Source organism: Archocentrus centrarchus, chromosome 3, assembly GCF_007364275.1.
Source record: "Archocentrus centrarchus isolate MPI-CPG fArcCen1 chromosome 3, fArcCen1, whole genome shotgun sequence".
In the NCBI taxonomy this organism is placed as follows: Eukaryota; Metazoa; Chordata; class Actinopteri; order Cichliformes; family Cichlidae; genus Archocentrus; species Archocentrus centrarchus.
In genome coordinates, this window is record NC_044348.1 from 8,707,313 (window position 1) to 8,729,679 (window position 22,367).

At 40.6% G+C, this 22,367-nt stretch overlaps 1 protein-coding gene across 1 annotated transcript in view; it reads right to left on the reverse strand.

Moving 5' to 3' along the window:
- Nucleotides 1–1,813: 1,813 nt before the first annotated feature.
- Nucleotides 1,814–22,367, reverse strand: part of LOC115778189 (cyclin-dependent kinase-like 5) — a 29,871-nt gene continuing 9,317 nt past the window's right edge. The window contains exons 3-13 of the mRNA XM_030726247.1: nt 14,038–14,083; nt 13,809–13,945; nt 13,274–13,394; nt 12,905–12,964; nt 11,880–11,970; nt 9,243–9,345; nt 6,549–6,635; nt 6,017–6,097; nt 5,709–5,884; nt 2,481–3,334; nt 1,814–2,193 (exon numbers count right to left, since the gene is read on the reverse strand). Coding sequence (XP_030582107.1) covers nt 1,814–2,193; nt 2,481–3,334; nt 5,709–5,884; nt 6,017–6,097; nt 6,549–6,635; nt 9,243–9,345; nt 11,880–11,970; nt 12,905–12,964; nt 13,274–13,394; nt 13,809–13,945; nt 14,038–14,083 — 2,136 coding nt within the window. The remainder of the gene's footprint in view (nt 2,194–2,480; nt 3,335–5,708; nt 5,885–6,016; nt 6,098–6,548; nt 6,636–9,242; nt 9,346–11,879; nt 11,971–12,904; nt 12,965–13,273; nt 13,395–13,808; nt 13,946–14,037; nt 14,084–22,367) is intronic.

The following is a 22,367-nucleotide window of genomic DNA, read 5'->3' on the forward strand; positions in this document are numbered from 1 at the left end:
TAAAGAATGTCTTTAATTTTGCCCCCTCTGGTTTAAGCTACTAGCGATTAGCTATGCCCTTTAGCAGCTGAAATGTTTTTCTTTGGTTTGAGTAACCATTTCTTTGCTTTTCAGCATATTTTAATTGACGTCTTTTGCTTGACTGATGTGGCATTGTAGCAGTATTCTTGAGTTAAATCTCATTTTGAATTAAAATGTATTTTAAAAGATGCTTTGTTTGGCTATGTTTAACTCTCATCTTCGGCCCTGTTTTAGGAAGTCTCACATTGTTGTGGAGGAATTTTGGCCCACTCTTATAATGTTGCTTCACTTCATTGAAGTTTGCTGCCATTTGTTTATGCACAGCTCTCTTAAGGTTCAGCCACAGCATTTCAGTCAGAGGTCTGAACCTTGACTGGGCCACTGGAACAGCTCGAGTCTTTTTTCAGTAAACTATTGTAGATTTGCTGCTGTGCTTGGGATCATTGTCCTGTTGCATGACCCGGTTTCAGCCAAGCTTTAGTTGTCAGACAGATGGCCTCACATTTAACTCTAAAATACTTTGGTATACAGAGGAGTTCATGGTCGACTCAATGACCACAAGGTGCCCAGGTTCTGTGGCTGCAAAACAAGCCCAAATCGTCACCCCTCCATCTGACAGCTGGTATGAGGTGTTTCTGCTGATATTATGGCTGAACATCTCCACTTTGATCTCATCTTTCCAAAGGACAATGTTCAAGAAGTATCGTTTCTTCAGATGAAAATTTGCAAACCTAAGCCGTGCTGCCATGTTACATTTTGAGAGAAGAGGCTTTTTCCTGGTAATGTTTTTAAACAAGCCATACTTGTCATTACTTGTTAACATTTAACATGCTAACTGAGGCCTGTAGAGGCTGACATGTAGCTCTCAGGTTTTTTTTTTTTTTTGCAATTTCTCGGAGCATTGCACTGTCTGACCTTGGCAGGGATTGCAAGGTCTGTATATTATTCTATGCTGATTCAGAATATTGGAAAGCTTTCACGAAGGCATGGAAAAGTGACGGAAAGAGCAAAGAACATTAAAATCATGTCAAGATATGAATGATTCAATTTAAGATTTTAAAATAATCTTTGCTGGACACCATGCAGTTTATTTCAACTACATACAGCAAACTGTTGGCAATGTAAACATTTGGCAGGTCTATGCTTTGTGGACATATAATAAATTCAGGGATTTTGGACTAGAATCTATGAAAATATTTATATTGTGATATGTCAGGAATTCAAATCCCATTCAGGCCCCCACTCTTTGCTGAGTAAGGATATAGAAGTAGGGGGAAAAGATAAAAATGAAAAAATTGGGTCCAAACTAGCATTATGATAGGCAGATTGATTCTTCTGAAAAGATGGAAGTCTAAGGGAGTACTTTCAATGCAAGAATGGGTTGAGGAGATGGGAAAATCTGCAGCATTTGAAAGATGTCCTACAGATGATTTGTAATGAATTTTTAAAAGTGGGGCAAATATCCTCTTCTTTTTTTTGACTCTGGACTTGGTCCATAATGTGCGGAGAGATCTTGGTCAGATGTTTTGCAATGAAGGATGGAAATGTGTGCAATATATATGATAACATGAGTGATGACTACTGTTGGGTTGGTACTGTAGATGGGTGGGGGAGTGTGGGTATGTCATGGTATGTCTCTTTGTTTTTGTTTAACAATTTTTATTTTTATTTCAATGTTATAACTTTTTAGAAACTACAGATATTGCTGTTACCACGGAGATGGTAACATCACCATGCAATATAATATGTCGTAAGTTAACCTTTTCATTGTGTTTCTGTTGGTATTTTAGGGTCAGTCCCCACCACACTTGTAAGGCTTTCTGCCACTAACCCTCGTCATGTCGTCCGTGCAGTCCTCTCTTGAAGAGCTCACTGAGTGTCCAGCGAGGGTGGTCCTGTGCTGCAGCTGTGGAGAGAGGAGCTGCAGGCTACTCGCTCGTGTTGGTATCGCTTGCCCCGGTGGAGGCAAGCCTGCCATTACGCTCTCTGCCCCGTGGGGTCGGTGGCGTTCCCTTCTCACATACATGGAGTGACGCTGCGGCCGCTGCTGAGAGGAGAAAGGCGAGGTATAGCCGAGTCCGTAATGATAAGACTCATGAGGGGAAGGCAGAGTGTGAGTGGAGGGCATCCCTGCTCCTCCTGGGTCCATGAGCTCTGGAGCCCCAGCATCCTCTGGAGATGAGAGAAAGAGGTCCAAGTTAATAGAGTGATAAGAAGTGAATACTCACAAATATACTATTATCTGACTGCTTAATTGTTAACTCTATAAAATGTGCAAACAGGAGTCCAAACAGAGACTCTAGTTTAAATTCTCTATCTACCTTTATTTATTTCTTTATTTGTTTTTGTTGAGTTAGAGTTTGTGCTGGAATTCGCTGTGATGAACTGAACATAAAGTTTAAAAGAAAAGCTTTCAAGAGTGTAAAATGAATTGACTCTTGAGCACTTATTAAACTGACCTGGAGCTAAAGATTTATGTCTGGATTTGTGTCTGGATGAAGAGTCCAGTGTGCTGCTCTCCATGCGGGCGTTGCCGCTGCTACGAGAGGCGGGACTGTGTCCAGATCGATCACTGTGTCGGGTAGAGGGGCTCCCAGGAGGCCCAGAGGGACCTGAAGGGGTGTTGAGGTCCAAACAGCTGGCAGGGAAGAAGCGGGCACTGGGTCCCACTCCAGCTGTCGTGTTAGAGTTTGGGTCATCTGGGTGGAGTCGACCATCGCTGAGATTCCCCACAGATTTGGCATCACTTAGCCCACTGTGGCTCTTGGACAGGCTGAGATAAGACGCTGAACTCTTAGAGGATGAGGACATAGACCCGTGGGCAGAGTCAGCCATACTGTGGGCATGTCGGCTGTGTTGTTTTTCTGCTCCAGACTGTAGTGTGTTAGTTTTGTTTTCCAGGAAAGTGTGGCGACTGGCCTGCTGCTGCTGCTGCTGCTGCTGTTGCTGCTGTTGCTGCTGAGAGCGAGAGGAGTTGGATTTGCCGTGACCATATTTCGCTCCATGTCCCTGGTCTGGCAGCTTTGGGGAGGGCCCCAAATTGAAGTCAAACTCTGTCTTGCTTTTAGATTCTTTGGGACTCAGGAGGTGTGGCAGGTTGTTGTTAGCCAGGTCTTTGCTGGATGAGACAGAACGATTAAGGGTCTGGGACATGTACTGGCTCTTGGGGTGCAGTGTTGGACTTAAACTGGATGGCGCCGGTTTGTTGCCATTGAGAAAACTCTCATTGCCGAGGTGATGGAGGTCTCCGTGGCGAGGGAGGCTGGAACATTCTTTGCTATTGGAACGACGACTTGTACTCTTACTGTGACTCCTGGAGGAATGGAGGGAGGGACAATTAGTATGGGCTCACATTACTTTTCACCCCAAAGTCCTGATAGTTACTTTTGAAAACCATAAATAAAATATCTTAAAAAAAAGAAACTAAAGAATTCAGTTTTTTTCAGCCTTTCTTTCACACTGAACTGTTAGATGTTTTTCAAGTGTTAGATGAGAATTTTAATTTAAAATATACAATCTCAGGCCAATAGTTTGTTTACTACTTTTTTCAATGCTAGATCTATGAGTGGGTCAAAATAATGATAAGTTCTTTTTGGTTTATGTTTGTTGAGTCCCAGTTGAACAAAAAAATAAGAAAAAATTATCATAATCTATTTAACAAAACCTAAGTCAAAATGCAGTAGTAGCATGTGGAAAAACTAAGTACAACATTACTGCTTCCACAGGAATTCAGAGGGTCAGTAGCAGCCTGTTGCTGCTAATCAAATGCAGTTGATTAACTGATCATCAGCTAGTGTGAACTCCTCTATAAAAGCAGAAGTTTTGGCAGTTTACTGGTCTGGAGCATTCAGGTGTGAGTTAACACAATGCCATGGAGGAGAGATATCAGCAGTTATCTTAGAGAAGTGATTGTTGCTGCTCATCAGTCTGGGAAGGATTACAAGGCCATTTCTGAACAATACGAAGTCCATCATTCTACAGTGAAAAAGATTATTCACAAGTGGAAAACATTCAAGACAAACACCTCATACCAACTATCAAGCATGGCGGTGGAGGGGTAATGATTTGGGTTTGTTTTGCAGCCACAAGACCTGTGCACCTTGCAGTCATTGAGTCGACCATGAACTCCTCTGTATACCAAAGTATTCTAGAGTTAAATGTGAGACCATTTATCTGACAGCTACACAACTGCTGCAAACCTCAATGAACTGAAGCTACATTATAAAGAAGAGTGGGCCAAAACTCCTCCACAGTGCTGTGAGAGATGGATAGTCATACAGAAAATGATTACTTCAAGTTACTGCAGTTAAAAGTGGTTCTACAAGCTACTGAATTATGAGGTTTACTTAGTTTTTCAAATACCACTTCTGCATTATGGCTTTATGGTTTTTGTTAAATAAATAATGACAAGCTATAATTTGTCATGGGTAATTTTAAGACTTGCTAAGGGGCAGATGTTTCTTTTTTCATGCCCCGATACAGAAAACCTTAGAATTGACTCTATATATTATAGTTACCAAACACAGTTGGAAAAGATCTTCAGAAGACACTTCATCTAACTTTGACTTTGTAGTGTAACTTTCAACAGGGCAACTGTTGCAATGGTTTACTCAATTATTTTAAACTCCACTGACTAAAAATAGGCGCTTTTTCTGAAATGTTTTGACAGCAGTGAGGAATGCTGGGAAATATATTACTTGTACTTTCTGATCACGCTCGTTGTTCTTTGGAAAAAATTTCCATGTATCTGTTGACATCAACTGTGAAACAATTAGTTTTTTTGCCTAGTGTCTTATAGAATAGTTAGCCGCCACAGCAGCATTTTATTTTATGTTTAGCAAGTCAAAGAAAACAAAACAAAACAAAAAACCGTGCACAAAAGAAGGAGGACAGAAGAGAGCAGAAGAGGGTGAGTATACCACCAGAAGAAGACCTGAAAATGAGTGAGTAGTTTGTGTTTTGAAACGTTGTTCCCATTTATTTATTCACTCATACTGTAATATGTGTGTGATATATCTAGAAGCTGGTCCACTGGGAATGACTGTTGAGTGAGGAATTCTATAATTGAGTGTGCGTCTTTGGTGCGGTGACCCCCCCCTCCATCCAGTCAGCATGTGAGGACCTGTGATTTATGGGCTTCTCTTCTTTGTTCCATGCTTTTGACATTAAAGCTGTCATTATGTTACTTCAGCGAGGCCAAATCTGTTTTGGGCTTGTGGTAGTCAAGTTGAAGAAGATGTGCCCTCATTGCTGACTGCAGTTGCTGTCCATGGTGCTAATTGTGCTAACTGTGTGTGTGTGTGTGTGTGTGTGTGTTTGCATGCCTGTGTGAGTAAGAGAGCAAGAGAACATCAGAATACTGTGTTTTTTCTGGTACAGCGTGGTGGTAAGGGCCACTATTGCAGAGCTGTTTCACTGCTTTAAGAATACTGCACGCTCTCTGGAGATGTTTTAGTAAATTTGGGTGCCAGCTTGGGTTGGGATATTGCTAAGATATAGAAAACGCACTAAAACAGCATTAGTTGAACTAAAAGAGTATTAAATCTCAGTATAATCAGATACAAACTGTACAGTGTAGGTGTAGCATTAGTTCCAGTGTTAACACAGAGACATCCAAATTGGGCACTGTAATGTGACGGCATGTAGAGGCTCTGACAGAAGACTGAAATAAAGGAACGTATTCTAACCTTGTAGGAACTGTGTTCTCGCCATGATGGTGTGTTTTTCTCTTGGAGGAGCGTGGCGGGTTGGGAGATGCAGGCGGAGGCCTCTCTCTCTCTGCCTGCCTCAGAGGCTGGAAGGCTGGATGGTTCAAACTCTGCTCTGTTAGGTAACGCTCAGTAGGGTTTAGCAGCAACAGATTCTGATTGGAAAAAGAGAGATCATCATAGAGAGATGGATGCATTTTAGTGACTGGTGTCTCAGATATGATTTGAGGGATATAACTCAAGATATGTTTCTTATATGAGAGATGGTGTGCTTCTGTGCATTTTACCTTCATCAAGTCCAACATCAAACCACTCAAGATGCCTTGGTAACGTCTCTCCAAAGTCTGAGGATGAGTAACTGATGGAAACTGGCACAAGCGCAAAAACACAAAAACTGGATCAAATTCATATCCAACCCAAAACTTTCTGTGCATTGAAGATTACTATTACAATTTCCAACATACAGTTGATGTGGCTGCCAGTGAAAAATGTAGTTCTCACTTCAAATCACACAGAAATCTATCACTGGATCACGCTGAACAAACTACAAAGCATGTGCATACACACAAACACACAAAAAAAGTCTTGATCGTCCCTCTGGGGCATTTTCTCTAGCTGCTAAACTGAACACCAACCACCTAACTCATGAGTCATAGCAATCCACTCAGTCATGGTGCTGGGAACACTGCCACAAAAGAGAGAGAGAGAGATAGGAGACAAAGCTGAGAGAGAAGGAAAGGAGGTAAAAAAAAAATCAGAGATGAGGAGGACGGGGAGAAAGAAGAAGAAAAAGTAGAGAAGGCAGTTAGTATTTTGTACCCTGATTCCATGAAATCGAGGGTTGTTGTAGAAGAGTTTCATCTGTTCTGCAGGAAGTGGCCCCAAAACCTTCTGAATGGTGAAAAGCTGGAGATAAAAAAAAGAGACATCATAGAAAACACATGGTGCATTATAAGTTTTTAATCCAGAAATGCTCCCTGAATAATTTTTTCTTTTAATATTGACAATTGGAAAAAAAAAAAAAAAGCCTGTAAAAAGTATGCAAATCTTGAGCTTCAAAGTTCATTCTTGACTTTGTAAACAGCAGTTAATCCCACTTCAAATAATTTCACTTCAAGGTGCATTTGTGGACGAGGAGTTTTCAAAGCATTCAAAACACCGACAGCACATTTCTGACAGCTACGCAAACTGATGAAGATCATGTAACACGATCAAAAGTGGCAGAGACTAGGGAACAGATGACGAGTTCATTCTTCTGCCTTATGGGTTTTTATTGTTAAAAAATTTCCAACAGTGATGTATTATTACCTTACAAATTTAATAATGTGCACAGTTTAGATGCAGAGAAACATTATCATTCATGGGGGGGGGGGGGGGGGGGGGGGGGGGGGGGTGTTTGAATGTCTCTCTGGGGGCTAAATGCTCCACTGCTAAGCCAACCCCACACCCTTTGTCAGACTGTCTGCTCAGTTGATTTAGCACAATCTTCAGCAGCCACTTGCTGCCAAGTAAAGCAATGTTCATGAGAATGGTAAAAGCAAAGCAGTAAAGTCGTGAGCTGGAAAATCAAACCAGCAGGAAGACCTCTGTAAAGCTGAGGAGAAACTGCAGAGCTGACCTCATTTACTGTGGGTGTGTGAGTCAGAGAACCTATTATACGCACTTATTTGTTTTGTTTTGTGTTGTTTTCATAAAAATATTAATTAGAGCAGAATAGTTTTATTCTTACAGATTTACATTTTTACAGTGTCATCATTATAGATCATTCACAGCTCAACCACAATGTAACTGACAGGTGAAGTGAATAAAATTGATCATCTTGATGCAAAGTGATGTTCTGCATCATTAATTGATGCAGAACAAGTACTCATGCAATCAGTGGCACTCCCTGAAGGCACTGGTCTCACTTGAGGAAGGCTGGCTTCAAGTCAGTCAAGTCAGTCACCACTGTGATGACCCCGGCCCTTTACTCAGCTTTTCCTCTGCAAGTGTTTCTTGGTCAGCGGGGAAAGGCTCACCTGTGCCAACTGGAACCACCTTCCCCGTGTTCCCAGACTATAATGCTGTTTATGACACTTCTTTCTGGCCCTTGCACTCCTACCTGCCTGCCTGTCACCATGCTGTGCATTTTCTCAGTCTGCCTTTAGTCCTGTGTTAAAATGTGAATTTAATAGGAATGAAAAGCATGTTTACAGCTTGGTACAAAAAATGTTTTTGATCTCTAGGATTAGCTACCCCCTTCACAAAACCTGTGTGGTTGGTTTAGTGGTTTACACATTTGCCTAATAAGAAAATGCTCCCTGATTCAGTTCTAGAAGGAGGCACAAATCCTTTCGGGGTTGGATCAGGAAGGGCAAAAAACACATTTTCAAGGAGCAGCCGAAAATAGCTTTTCAGAAAGAGGCAGCTGTAGCCGACTGCTTTCTGCGAGACTTCACCTCTACCTCTGGTAATTCAAGTCACTGCATTGAACCTCAGGACCAAGTTTGTGGTGTTGGTGCCTTTTGGAGCATTTTCAATGGAATTACTGGACAAATAATAAAACCCACTGTTTGGAACAGTCTATGCTCCATTTTTGCTAATTGAAATATATCATAAAGACATAATCATGTGTTTTGTTTTACATTTGTGCTTCCCTCAGTATAACCCTTAAATCTTAAAGATTTATAGCATAGTTAATTATCTGTTGCCCTTGATGAATAACACCCCCCCCCCCCCCCCCCCCCAAAACCCAAAAACAGGTAACAGCATTTTCACTTCAGTTTTAATTTGCATGAATATATATTTTATTATATTATTTAGAGTGCACTGTCCAATCAAGGAAAGTGCTGATAATGAGAGCACGAGCCCAGGTGCATTGACCTGAAAGTGATGCACATTGTTTCCATAAATTTCCTACTAAAATTGGACACATAATTCATAAAGTCTTTGAGGGTAGGCCTGACACTGATTATTTACGTTAATTCTCCAATATATTGATTGGTTGTTTGTGAGCTGAGAGAGCGAAAGGTTTTTTATTTTGTACAAACTGCATGTTGTAAAGTTCTGCTGGACAAACTTATGATTTTGGGATTAATAAAATTTTATTTGAGTAGTTATTAAATTTCCAAAAATGCTCATTACCTCTCAAAGATCTCCACCAGTTCAATTTGTTGTCTCCCAATTGCTTAATTTCCGACACCATAATCGCCATCTCTCTTGCACAGGTATGGAGTCCAACAAAACTGTAACTGTGATTTTTACCTCTCAAGGACTCATTTTTGTTATTTTATTATATCAGAAAGAAACCAGTAAAACCCAAGTAGGCGTTCTGTCAAGTACATGAGCATCAAGTATTATGAATGACTGTTTCCTTTATAACAATATGAAATAAATAAAACCTGTCAGTCCTCTTTAAACTTTCATATCTAAGGTTTTTTTGTAATTTGATTTATTCACATCAAAAGCTGTTTCTACTTTTCAGTCAGCCTGCTTAATTAACCGCATGCTTCAACCTTGTTTTGGCTCACCAACCTGATCAATCTCGCTTTCCCCTGGAAACAAGGGCGGGCCATCACTCAGCTCCCCGAGGATACACCCCACCGACCACATGTCCACTGCCTTTCCATAAGGAGCACTGAGACAGAGAAAAACAGACACATATGTGAATGTCAAAGAGAGCAAGAAGACCTTGTTATTTAGATGGCAGGGTGATAATAATGATGGAGAAAATGAAAATGGGGAGGATAGGGGTGAAAGCTAAGTCGCCAAATGAAGAGGAGATGATTATGAGAAGGATGATGCTGAGGGGGTGATATAATTCGTGGAGGTGGTGCAATTAAAATAAAACGATCGATGTCGTGTTTCTGATGGAGAGGCTCATAAAGAAGATGGTCATTTCTGAGGGAACAGAGCTGAGAAGTCTGGTGAGAAATGGCGAGAGATCTGGCAGCAGAGAAGCAGAGGAGTGGTGGTGTTGGAGGGAGAGAGTATTTGAGTGGGCGGCATTCAAACGCTGTCTCAATAAATGTTCCAGGGCATTTACTAAATCAGGCTACAGCACCGAGGCTAGATGACGTTCTGCTGTCTCCAAGCTAGAATGGACATAAAATGCAGCAAAAGCACCAAAACAACATAGGCAAGAAAAGTCAACGAGGAAACTGATATTTGATCTCTGGATGTGGCGCGTACGTGATGGCTCATGTAATAATGTAGCAGATGATTCACTGGCTGTTTTCCCAGCGATCTGAATTAAAGAAATGCAAAAGAAAGGCTGAACACTGAAATGGCTTGTGAGCTCAGCTTTGTGCTCAAAACCACACACAGATACAAATAAAAACAATGTAATAATTTAGAGCTGACTAACTGGGTGATTTATCATGATTTATCATATAGGACAATAATCAATAAAATTTTATTCTACATACTGCAGTAATATTAAATATGTTTCCAGCCAGATGTAATAAAACCTAAATAAACACAATCCAATTAGACTTACTGAGGATTTGGGAGTGTTTGTATCAGCTAGAAGTGCAGATATAGAGCGTATCGAATCATGTTTAACTAGGATTTACAGCTGAGGACTAAACAGAATCAACGCATCACTTTCAGTAGCACACTAATTAAAAATGATATTCAGTTTATCAGTTTTCATTAAATTACAAAAATGTCAGGATAAATCAAAAAGATGAAATTGTGTTCAGTGCTGTCACACTTTTTATACCAACTAATTTCCAGATACAGTGAATCTGCGTCAGACTTCATATTTGAAAATCCATTAACAGTTTTCTTTTAAGGGTAATTCTACAAGATTTTAATATTTATTGATTTAGCTGCTATTTGGATAATTAATTCACTCTTCAAAAAAAATCTGTAATCCCATCTCATCTAAATACAGTAACCAGCCATTTTGTTAGGTACACCTGTTCAGCTGCTCGGTAATGCAAATATCAGCCAATCACGTGGCAGCAACTCAATGCATTTAGGCATGTAGACATGGTCAAGACTACCTTCTGAAGTTGAAACTGAGCATCAGAATTTTGATTTAAATGAATTTTAACGCGGCACTGTTGTTGGTGCCAGACGGGCTGGTCTGATTATTTCAGAAACTGATGATCTGCTGGGATTTTCTTTCATAATCATCTCCAGGATTTTTAGCAAATGGTCCAAGAAAAAGAAAATATCCAGTGAGTGAAAGGTCTCTGAGTGGAAATGCGTTGTTGATGCCAGAGGTCAGAGGAGAATGTCCAGACAGCTTCAAACTGATAGGAAGGCAACAGTAATAGTATCCATTTATGACCACAGTATACCCATCTTTTGATGGCTGCTTCCAGCAGGATAATGTACCATGTCACAAAGCTCATATCATTTCAAACCGGTTTCTTGCACATGACGATCAGTTCACTGTACTCAAATAGTCTCCACAGTCACCAGATCTCAATACAGAACAGCACTGTTGGGATGTTGTGGAACATCATGGATGTGCAGCTGACAAATCTGCAGCAACCATGTGATGGTATCGTGTCAATATGGACCAAAATCTGTGAGGAATGTTTCCAGCACCTTGTTGAATCTGTGCCATGACAAATTCAGGCAGTTCTGGAAACAAAAGGGGAAAAAACACGGTACTAGTGAGGTATGCCTAATGGAATGGCCCACGAGTGTATGTTGGTACATATACAATTAAATAGGTCTCATACTGGCTCAGATACTCTAAAACCGTTTTTACTGGCCTCACTGTTTAAACCAATTAGAATGCTCTTCATTTTAGCTTGACACATTTGGGATCTCTGGAAAGTTAGTTTGGAATGAGAAACACTCTCTATTTATAGTTTCTTTGGCATAATAATAAAACGTTTTTACTATAACTTTCTTTCATTTACTCGACAGGCTGGAGGCACAAGCTGATACATAAAACATACAGCGTAAAAATAATTATAGTGAGTTAATCCGGTGGTGTGGTGGTTAGCACTGCTGCCTCCCAGCAAGAAGGTCCTGGCTTCAAATCCATTACCAGGACCTTTCTGTACAGAGTTTGCATGTTCTCCCTGTGTTTGTGGGTTTCCTCCCACAGTCCAAAGACATGCAGTTAGTGGGGTTCAGTAGTGATTCTAAATTGGCTCTAAGTACAGATATCAGCATGCACACACAGATCCACACACAAGAACTCACCCCAGCAGCAGCTCAGGTGAGCGGTACCACCTTGTGGCCACATACTCAGTGTAGTTGGCATCTGTTCCTTCAGACAGGTTACGAGCAAAACCTGAGCCAGAGTAACAGATCTTTAATAAATCACATAGACCTGATTCTGTATGTTACACAGCCACCACATGAAGTGTGATAATATGCAGACAATTTAGCGTCTTTAAATGGTCAATTAATACAAATAAAGGACACTTAGTGTTCAAATAATTTGGACAGCTTCAGTAACAACATGGTCTTCCCATGTGATCACACTAATTAGTTATGTCACTGCAGGCGGTTGGAGACTGTGCTTTAGAAAAGTGGTGTACAGAGAGTCAGTTTTAATCATAAAAAGTCACAATAAACAGAATGCCAGCTCCAACAGTGAATAACAAACAAATCTCACCCCAGCTGACTAAATAGCATTGCATTAGCCAATTATGCAAAGCTAACTGACCATGTGATTCTGGTAATCCTCATGCAAATGTAGGATACACACCTAGGAAACTGTAAAATGGCAAAGGTATGCCATGTAGGTGCAATTTATTAGTGTTTTACAGAGAAAGCAGGCGCTTAATAAATCCGACTTCTTTGAAATATACAGTACCTTTGGCAGATTAATTGTGTTAACAACCACCAGGCTGCATTTTATAATGCTAGCTGGCCGCTTCCCAAATGGCAGAATTGATCCTTCTGATACACAGCTTACAAGGTGACAAATTAATGGTGGGATTTTTCACACTGAACTAAGCCCAAGAAACCAAACCGGGCACAATGCAATCACAGAGATAACTGCAAAACTCACAAATAATCACGATCAGTCTGCACACACAAAAGAACTGCAGAAAGTGATTCACTGTGTTAAAGAATTTGCTTGATTTTAAAAGCAGTCATTATTATTACTTGAGCAGTGAAATGTGCATAGTCTGGAGGTTTTTCCTGCATTGCGCACGGACTCTAAATCTGAACAATACAGACCATACAGCTGCTGTAAAGGACAGAAGAAGACTCACCAAAGTCACAAAGTTTGAGAACATCCTCAGAGCTGATAAGGAGGTTCTCTGGCTTAATATCTGGATGAAAAATGCAAAAAAAAAAAAAAAAAATTCATTAACAACATGCTTCAGACATTGCTCCACCATATGATTACATAATATGAATACAACATTACAATCTACATCTTTTGCAGAGAGTTAAAGGTCTACTTCAGCTTCAGTTTTCCTCCTGTGACATGTTTTTTCTTAGAAAATTATACTTGATGTGAGAAAAGACTCAGGAATGTAACTTATGTGTGCACCAGAAGAAAGGTACAAAGTGTGATTTTCAGATGTGACATCAGACCATGTGACACTGAAATGCAGACATAAAGATCATTTCCTCACCTCTATGCACAATCTCATTCTTGTGACACCAGTTGATGGCTTTGATGAGCTGATAAATGTAGCTGCGGACTTTATCAGGTGGTGCACCATTGGGCATTTCCTCTAATAGCTCCAGCATATTCTGCCAACCACAAGAAATTCCCCTTTAGAAAGAGCACTGCTGTTCAGCTGCAGCCTGGTGAAAGTGTGCTCTAAAAATATGAATGGTGTTAACCTTTAATTTCGTTTTTTCTTTTAACCCTGACAGGGGGTGAGAGGGGACACCATGCTAAATGACTAGAGTACAGTATGAAAATAAAACCTGTCATAAAATAAACACTTGGCCGAGTACCCTGGCAACACAGTGGGGAATACCATTACTCACCAACAGCATAGTTCATATGTTGCCATGGTGACACTTTTTAATGCTTAAGTGAGCAGTCTCAACATCCTGAAACTTAGAAGTAGGCTAGGAATCTAGATACAGCCAAGCAGAGAAGAGGAATGTGTGCATAGCATGCAGGCAAAGTCAAAAAATAATCATCACTGAACTGACCCTCTCAACATATTCAAAGACGAGGTAGAGCTTCCCCCGCCTGCGAAAAGCCTCCTTCAGTTCCACGATGTTGTCCTGCTTCAGTGTCCGAAGCATCTTCAGCTCCCGAAGAGTGGTCTCCTTGACCTCCTCATTTTCTGAGTGGAAATTAAAGAGGCAGCAATTATGCAACAGCTCTTCCTTTCCTCTTCCTCTTCTCTTACCCTTACTTCCTGCCACCTCTACTCACCTTCACTGTCTTTGAACTTCTTAATTGCCACCAGCTCATTGGTTTCCTGTGAAGACATGAGGATCAACGTAAAATAAAAGCTCTTACTGGGCCAAACGAAGGGCTCAACAATTAGATGTATACACAGACCATTGAGATCAAAGTAGAAGTAAGAAATAGAAGGCATCTGCAGAACAAAAAAGGTAAAAAGAAACACAGAGGACATTAAAATTCCATTCCTGCCCACTCTTAACATTAAGAAGGAAAAGTTGTTGTGGCAGTGCCAACACAAGAGCGACACTGTTGCTCTCATTTCAATTATTTTACCACAGGGCTCTCATGTGCACATACATGCATGCACACACGCGCGCCCGCATGCACTATCACACGTTCGCACACACACAGACACATGCACACATGCACAGAGGCATAAAAAACAGCACTTCTTTGGTGTAGCTAAAATGCTCTTAGGCCTCCTTTGGCTTCTTGCAGGTTTCGTGATTGACCTTGCTGAATTTTACAACACAATCACAGAGATTTGTGCTGCTGCTCGACTGCTATGGTCCAGCAACAGCACATTAAATAGCAGCCCCTTTAGCAAACAGTGCAAACGGATGGACCCTCAGTAACCCAGATAGACCCGCAATCTATAGCATATGGATTCCTTTTTTTCAGTCCATGTTATATGGACTGAGGGACAGTTGTGGATGGAAAATGCATCATGTTAGGATTTTTCAGAGGTAAAAGGTGTGTAACCGTCCCTTTTAATGGTAGGTGAAATTTCCCTTCATACAATATTATTGCAGGCCTGTACTGTGGCACCATGACCTTTTTCACTGAAAATTTAATATGGTTAATGGACTGGTTCTTATATAGTGCCTTTCTACTCACTGTATACAACATGTTTCATTCACACACATTCATACAAGAACTTTTTCAACATCTAAGTACTTTCTATCTAACATTCACACTCTGATGAACACATCAGGAGCAACTTGGGTTTCAGTATCTTGCCCAAGTGTCTGTGTGTCTGGGTGTCTTGGGTGTCTAATGGTTCTTGGACTGGGGACTGCAGCTGCCATTTTGTGATGTCTGTGTGCAGGCCCTGGTTGTTAGCGATGGGGGCTTGGGTAGATGCTCTTATTGTTTGGGGGTGTGGGGGCTGGGGTGCCTGTGGTGGTGGGTGCTGACCCCTGGCCAGGTGGCTGGCCCCCTCTGTGGGGGTCAGGGTGTGGGATCTGGCACCCTGGTGCCCTGGTGCATGGGATTGCCTATTTCCTGGTGGGGTGTGCTGGGGGGGGTCTGAGCCCCCTTGGGCGCACCATCATGCGGGATGGGTTGGCCCTGGTCGTCTAGGGTGCCCGCAGATTGTGTGTGTGTGTGTGTGTGGGGGGGTGCTCAGATGAGGGAGTGGCCGTTTCCCGCGGGGGACCAGCGCATGTGTGTGTGATGTTTGTTGTCTTTTATGTGTGTGTGTTTGTGTGTGTGTGTTGTGTGTGTGTGGTTCCATTTGCATCATGTTTGTCTGCGGTGTGGGTGGGGGGGGGGGGGGGGGGGTGCTGGCCTTGAGTGCAGTGGGGCTCTGAGGTGTGTTATATATTTTTATACATTCTCTTTTATTTTCTATATATGCTCATCGTCTCTGGCTCGCTGAGGCTCTTGCTCTTTGGCCATGGGAGCTCCTTCCTCCTCTGGGGTGTGTGTGTGTGCGGTTATCATCGGGATGTGTGGCCGCAGGTCTTCTGAGCTCCTGGTGGGCTGTGGATGGCCCGGGTTTCCTGGGTCTTTCCCTATTTACCTCTAGATCCCAGGGGGTGTTGCTGCGGCTTATCACCCTTATTATTGAGTATGTTTCAAGACAGAGTCACGCACAGGCATACATTACAACATAACACAGCAAAATTGTGTGTATGTGTGTGTATGTATATATGTCAGTGTGTTCATGTGTGTGTATCTAGCTCTGTCCCCTTATTTCTACTGTTTTCTCCCCTCTCTCTTCTTCTCTTACTCTTGCCTTCCTGCCTGTCAGACCTGTCCGTCATATTCTGTGAACAATAATCAAAATGAATGAATAAATTAAAGAAAAAGACAAACATTAACAAGAGTACTCTATAGAGAACCTATAGAGCTCTTCTTGTAAAAGCAAGTATGTTTGGTACAACAATGCATTCGGATCATTACTGACTGTGAAAACTGCCAGACATGACAGGCTAAAAAAAAAAATAATAAGCATCTTGTCCAAGGAATTGAACCACCAGCCTTCCAATTAGTAGAAAACCTGCCTACATCCTTAACCACCCAATATCAGACTTACTTCACTAAAAAAAAGCAGTAATTTTAGGACTAAGTGGAATCTCCATGTTTCTAAACCACAGTCCTTTTAACTGCATGCATGTTAAAGGTAAGATACCAATGATGTCTCTCAACATGTGCTATATCATATAAAATTATAGACAGCAACTGTTACACGCGTGTCACAACATAAAACAAACAAAGAAGGACATGTCTTTGCTATCACGATATTGTTTGCCTATTGTGTTAATGTTATACTCTGAGGCTCTGTTGGGTGAAGATAGCAGACCAGTGGGAATTACAACATACTTTTCAGTGTCCTTGGCTGCTCTTATGTTCCTCTATTGTCCTTTTGTTTTCAGTGGGATAGGCAACAGAATCAGTCTCAGTGTTGGAAAGAGCAGCGCGATGATGAGCTACACGTCATTTGCAGTGCTTCTGCTCACACAAACAAATTGTTTGACTGCGTCTGTGTTTTTAAATACAAAGTTGTCTGTTTAGAGATTTTCACATGAGAGACAAATGAAATAAAACAACAAGGATTTAGAGCTCTGACAGCACTTAATCCTGAGAGTAAAGTCAGAGATTTTAGCCAAGGGGAAAAAAAATGTGAAGCGCAAACTGGGAGCTTTACAGTGTTTACCAGACAGACAAAAACACACACACCAGCAGCTATGCAGCGTATGGGTCATTTCAAGCTCTGTAAGCAGCAATATCTAAAGCTCTGATGATACTTTTGCTCGTGCGTGGTCTCTCTGACCGCCACCGATTTACCTTTGGAACCACGGTTAGGTCAGCATACCCAAAAATAGCCTCAGCAATGCTATTTTTTATTTATTTACTTATTTTGGCTGATGTGAATAAGTCACAAAACTGCAAAGCTTAAACATAACTAACTATAAACTTGATCAAAAAGGAAGGTTTTAAGCCTAATCTTAAAAATAGAGAGGGTGTCTGTCTCCTGAATCCAAATTGGGAGCTGGTTCCACAGAAGAGGGGCCTGAAAGCTGAAGGCTCTGCCTCCCCCTCTACTCTTAAGTATCCTAGGAACCACAAGTAAGCCAGCAGTCTGAGAGCAAAGTGCTCTATTGGGGTGATATGAGGTCTTTAACATAAGATTGGGCCTGATTATTCAAGACCTTGTATGTGAGGAGAAGGATTTTAAATTCAATTCTGGATTTAACAGGCAGTCAGTGAAGAGAAGTCACTGCCACAGTGCCACTGGAAACCTCCCATGGAGAAGAATGTTGGAAGCTAAAATTGAGGATAAGATGTACAAGATATCCATAACTAAACAAAGGCTTACACCACTGACTACTAGACTGAAGGTAAGTAGAGGTCAAGAGAACGAGTAGCCCATTTTCCAAAGACACCTCCAGCCACAGAGGCAAATACTATAAGACCAGGCAGGCCAGCCTAAGCACTGCCTGGACTGCCCACAAGAAAGCCTGCAACTCAGTGACCCTAATATGTAGTGCTTGGCTGTATACAAGATTAACAGTGCACTGATAACCTTCATCAAAAACTGAATGCAGCTGTGGAAGACAATAACTCCATGCCAGTCACACAAGTCACCATCAGGTGCAGCATATACCAAGGTGATACACTGTCCCTGCTGCTTTGCTGCATAGGCCTCAACCCCCTCAGCCAGCTCATCGCAGCAAGTGGTTACAGATACACATTCAGGAGTGGAATGACCATCTGCCACCTCCTGCACATGGATGGCATCAAGCTGTATGCCAGGAGCAAGTGAGACACTGACTCACTGATACATCTCATTAGGATCTACAGCGAGGACATCAGGATATCATTTGGACAGGATAAGTGTTGCCAAAAGGACGGCAAAGAGTGGGAAGGTGATCTAGACTGTCTATGCTTTGTTTCACCTTCAAAATCAGACTCTAAGCAAACCGTGTCCTTCATAATAAAAGCTTGCAAATATTAAAGCCACTTATTGTGGGCTATAAATGGTGCTTCTTTATATAATGAACTGTTGTGTGGCTGCCCTGGTGTCCTAGTGCCCTTTTATGACTCTCAGTGTGAATGTGTTTAAATGTTTTGGCCTTCCAAAATAAAGCCCACTCAATAATCAGAATGTTAACATGTTTCTAGCTGTCACTTTCACACTTAGATACTTGGTGACTGCTGAACAACAGCTACACTTAGTTTCACTTTGTGAGAAAGATTAGCCAAATAGTACTAGGTTGTCAAAATAAAAGCTTGCAAATATTAAAGCTGCTTTTCAGGGTTTATGAAAAGAGGTTTTTATGTATAATTCACTATCTCCAGGGTGCATCATTGGCTCAATTTATGACTATTATTGTATGAACAGGATACCTGTGAAATTCCTTTCATATTAAAATGACAATTCTACACCAGTTTCTTTATCTAGGTTTTTATTTATTTGTTTGATTTTACTAAATTTCTTACAGCTTCCCCAAAGCTTTTATTGGTTAGCTCATATTTATGCTGACATCGCAACGGGCAGCAAGTGCATTTTACATATTCAAAATTTCTTTAGAAATTTTCTAGTTCTTCTTCTTCTATTTTCAAATTGCATTGAAAAGTGAAAAAAAACACAAAGATTTTTTTAAACTGAGAAAATCAAACTCCATGTGGGAATCTGTAACCAGTAAATGTTTGGTGCTTTAATGTGACAAACCACTTAAACAAATAATCAATTATCAAAGAGTCACTGATGAATTTTCCACTGATCGCCTACCAGTTATTAATTAACAGGTCCTCTCAGCCCTCCAGCACTGTGCTGAGATACTGTATAGGCACCAGGAAACACTGGCTGTGTAGGTTGTGCTATTGTCACTCCAAAAACACAAATTCAAGATAACACAAGCTTCTATGCACACACCCACATACGCTAATAAAAACACTTGCATAAAGTGGCAGAACATTGCACAAACACTGGCACACATTCACTACACTAATTAAATGTTCCATCAGACGCATACTGTGAGGTGAAGCATATATAATTTACACAGGAACATGCATTTAAAATGCATTTAACTTCTTTCTTGTACAGTTACTGTGTCACCAGGTAAGGTTTTAGCCCAGTGCACACAGACTCCAGCCTTGATTATACACAGGTCTGCTGTAGACTCCTAACAGGGTGACCCATTTACCATCAGCCTCTTCTCCCTATTCCATACATTCCTCTGCACCTCCTTCCTTCTCTCCATCACACACACACACACACACACACACACACACACACACACACACACACACACACACACACACACACACACACACACACACACACAAACATTGCTTCTGTAGCTCTCTCCCTCAGCTACCCTTTTCTCTTTTGCCCTGCTTCCAGCTGAGAAAAGTAAAAATATCTGCTCTCTTGCACCAAAGCTAAAAAAGCTTTTATTGCAATGGTCTGAATCTTTGGCTCTAAGTGTGTCTGAAAATGAATCCCTACACCGTTATAGCTCTACACTATTATAAATATGTCGCATGTCACTTCTTAGTAACCCAGAGAAACAGAAGCAATACCCAGTTCAGCATACCCACACTTTGACAGCTGGTATTTAATTTTTTTATGGAGAGATTTGGAGATTTGCTGAAAAGAACAAATCCATGGTCCAATGAACTCAAAAAAGTCTGTGACGCAAAAAAAATTATGAATTCTAAAGATATGCTGTGTTATTAGCTGTTCTATTTGTGCTATGCAAACATGGAAAAATCACTGATGTTGTGCCACAGGGGGTTTTGTGAAGTGCACGCACAAACACAGTCAATTCATGGAATTAAGACAGGTCATGTTTTGAAACCATGGACATAATAATGTAATATTACATTAATAATAATGTAAAGACTGACTGTGGGCAGGTAGTGCATTGTGGTTTTATGAGAGCTTTGCTGTTTAGAAAGGCTGCCAATGAGGAGAATGAAAGCAATGAGACTTAACAGCTGAATGAATGTGCTGATGGTATAAGTAAAGCATTAGCTAAGTTTGGTGGTATTTTCACCTCTGCATGTTAAGTTGGGAGCTCCAGGGTGTGTTTAGCAATCGCTAGATGACAGACTGAAAACCTGTTTTCCTTTAAGGCATAAAGTTAGCCTTCTAGCTACCTAACAATACATCCAGAAGTCTGGGTTTCATTTACAATCTGCAAAGCCTAAAAGCCTCTTTATATAAACTCTATGCCTTTTTTTGTTAAGATCACATGTTTTATACCACTTTGACCAAAAAATGCATTATATAAGGCTTGAAATTTAAAAGTCTTTATAGTCACTAGAGTGCTCTGGATGGATTTTTATGCATATATTTCATTAAAATTTAATGATTGAGAAGCCTTTTAATTGTGGCCTAGTAATCAATATAGTATGATAAAGCTTAGAGAGTAAAGGTTACCATCTAATGGTGTCTGTTCTCCTGCTCTGTCTCTCAGGTGTCTTTCCTGGTTGCTCACTCTGTGTTTCAGTAAAATACATATAATAATACACACAGTATCAATAACCAGTGGAAAGCAATTTACTAAAAGACATATTTTAATTACCATTTTAGGAAAAAAAAAAACGACTGGGTGCAATCTACTGACTTTGCTGCAGCATTTCTTTATGTTTAGACGTATTAGTACTCTGGAATGTAGCCAGAAACCAGAAGAATGCACCCCTGACGCTCCTCTGTGCCATTAAAATTCACAAAAATGACACAAATGAAGTTTACTGATAGGCAAAGGTTTCTCTCACAAATGCAGCACTTATCTTTAGAACACAAAGACCTTACAGAGGGCATAAAAACGTAAGCCTTCCCCCCACAACAGGCCAATATGTTTGAAAGATGAGGCATTGTCCAAATTCACATTCGGTCGTGTCCTGCATTTTGATACATCTGGTATCCAGCTTCTCTTTTATCTGTTTCTCTTTGAATTTCAACTTCCTGCCTAACCATTGTGTTCTTAATGTCATTTTGTTCATGTCTCAGAATGCACATGTATGTATATTTAAAATGTCACTCATTGTATTTAATTTATGACTTTTTTCTTTTTCAATTTTATGAAGCACAGAATATAAATGACTTCAGAATGACAGGACCTATATCGAAGGAAACATGCTCAAACTGTGTGGCATGCTGGAAAATGGACTTCAGGGAAAACATTAAGCATCCAAAGGACTCCCTAAAATCTCTGCTGTTAGCAATTCAATTGTCAAACATTCAATTATCTATCTATAAATGAAATCACAAAATAGCCATAAGACTCTATTGTGTGCACTGGAGAGCAACATATTGCTCAAACAGTATATATATAAAAAAAAAAAACACTAATTATAAAAATATAGAACCCAAACACAAAAGGAGGTCAAATAACTTCCAGATGTCACTGAACAGATGGCAATTTCAATGTTTCCACATGTTAAAGAGTAAATATATTTAAAGACAATGTACAATGTAGCTTCTTTAATGTTTATATTAAAGAAAGCCCAGAAAATTTACTTACTTTCATCAGGCACAACGTGGGTTAATCTATTTTATATGTAAACTGCATCAATACTTAGAATCAAAAAGGGCCCCATTTTTGCTCTCATTGTGATTAAACTCTTTGTTAATGTCTATTTATTAATGAAGGCCTAAATACAGGTGCTCAAAATATTTGCAGTAATCCACCATTAACCCCATTCCTCTTTGACCGAGGCAGAATACCGGTATGTGCGTGTGTGTGTGTGTGTGTGTGTGTGTGCGTGTGTGTGTGTTTCATTCATAACAGATGTTTTACATTCACAGATGTTTTATATTCCAAGATTGCTTCCATGTTTATCCACTAATGTGCGTGATCAGCTGTATTATTTGTAGCTTTCCAACTATTTTATTTCTGCTTTCTAAAACATCAGTGCTCCATACGGCATGCTGGCAGTCAACTTGCATAAGACTGATTCAAAAACCTGGGAAAGCCCTGAATAACGCTAGATCAATAAATAGATACAATACAAAAAAAATCTGAAAGGATGAATGGAAAACCTTAGGCTATCAATCCGAACCCCTATGTGCAACACTTCCCAATGGGCTGTCTGGTCATTATCCTCCACCACATGAA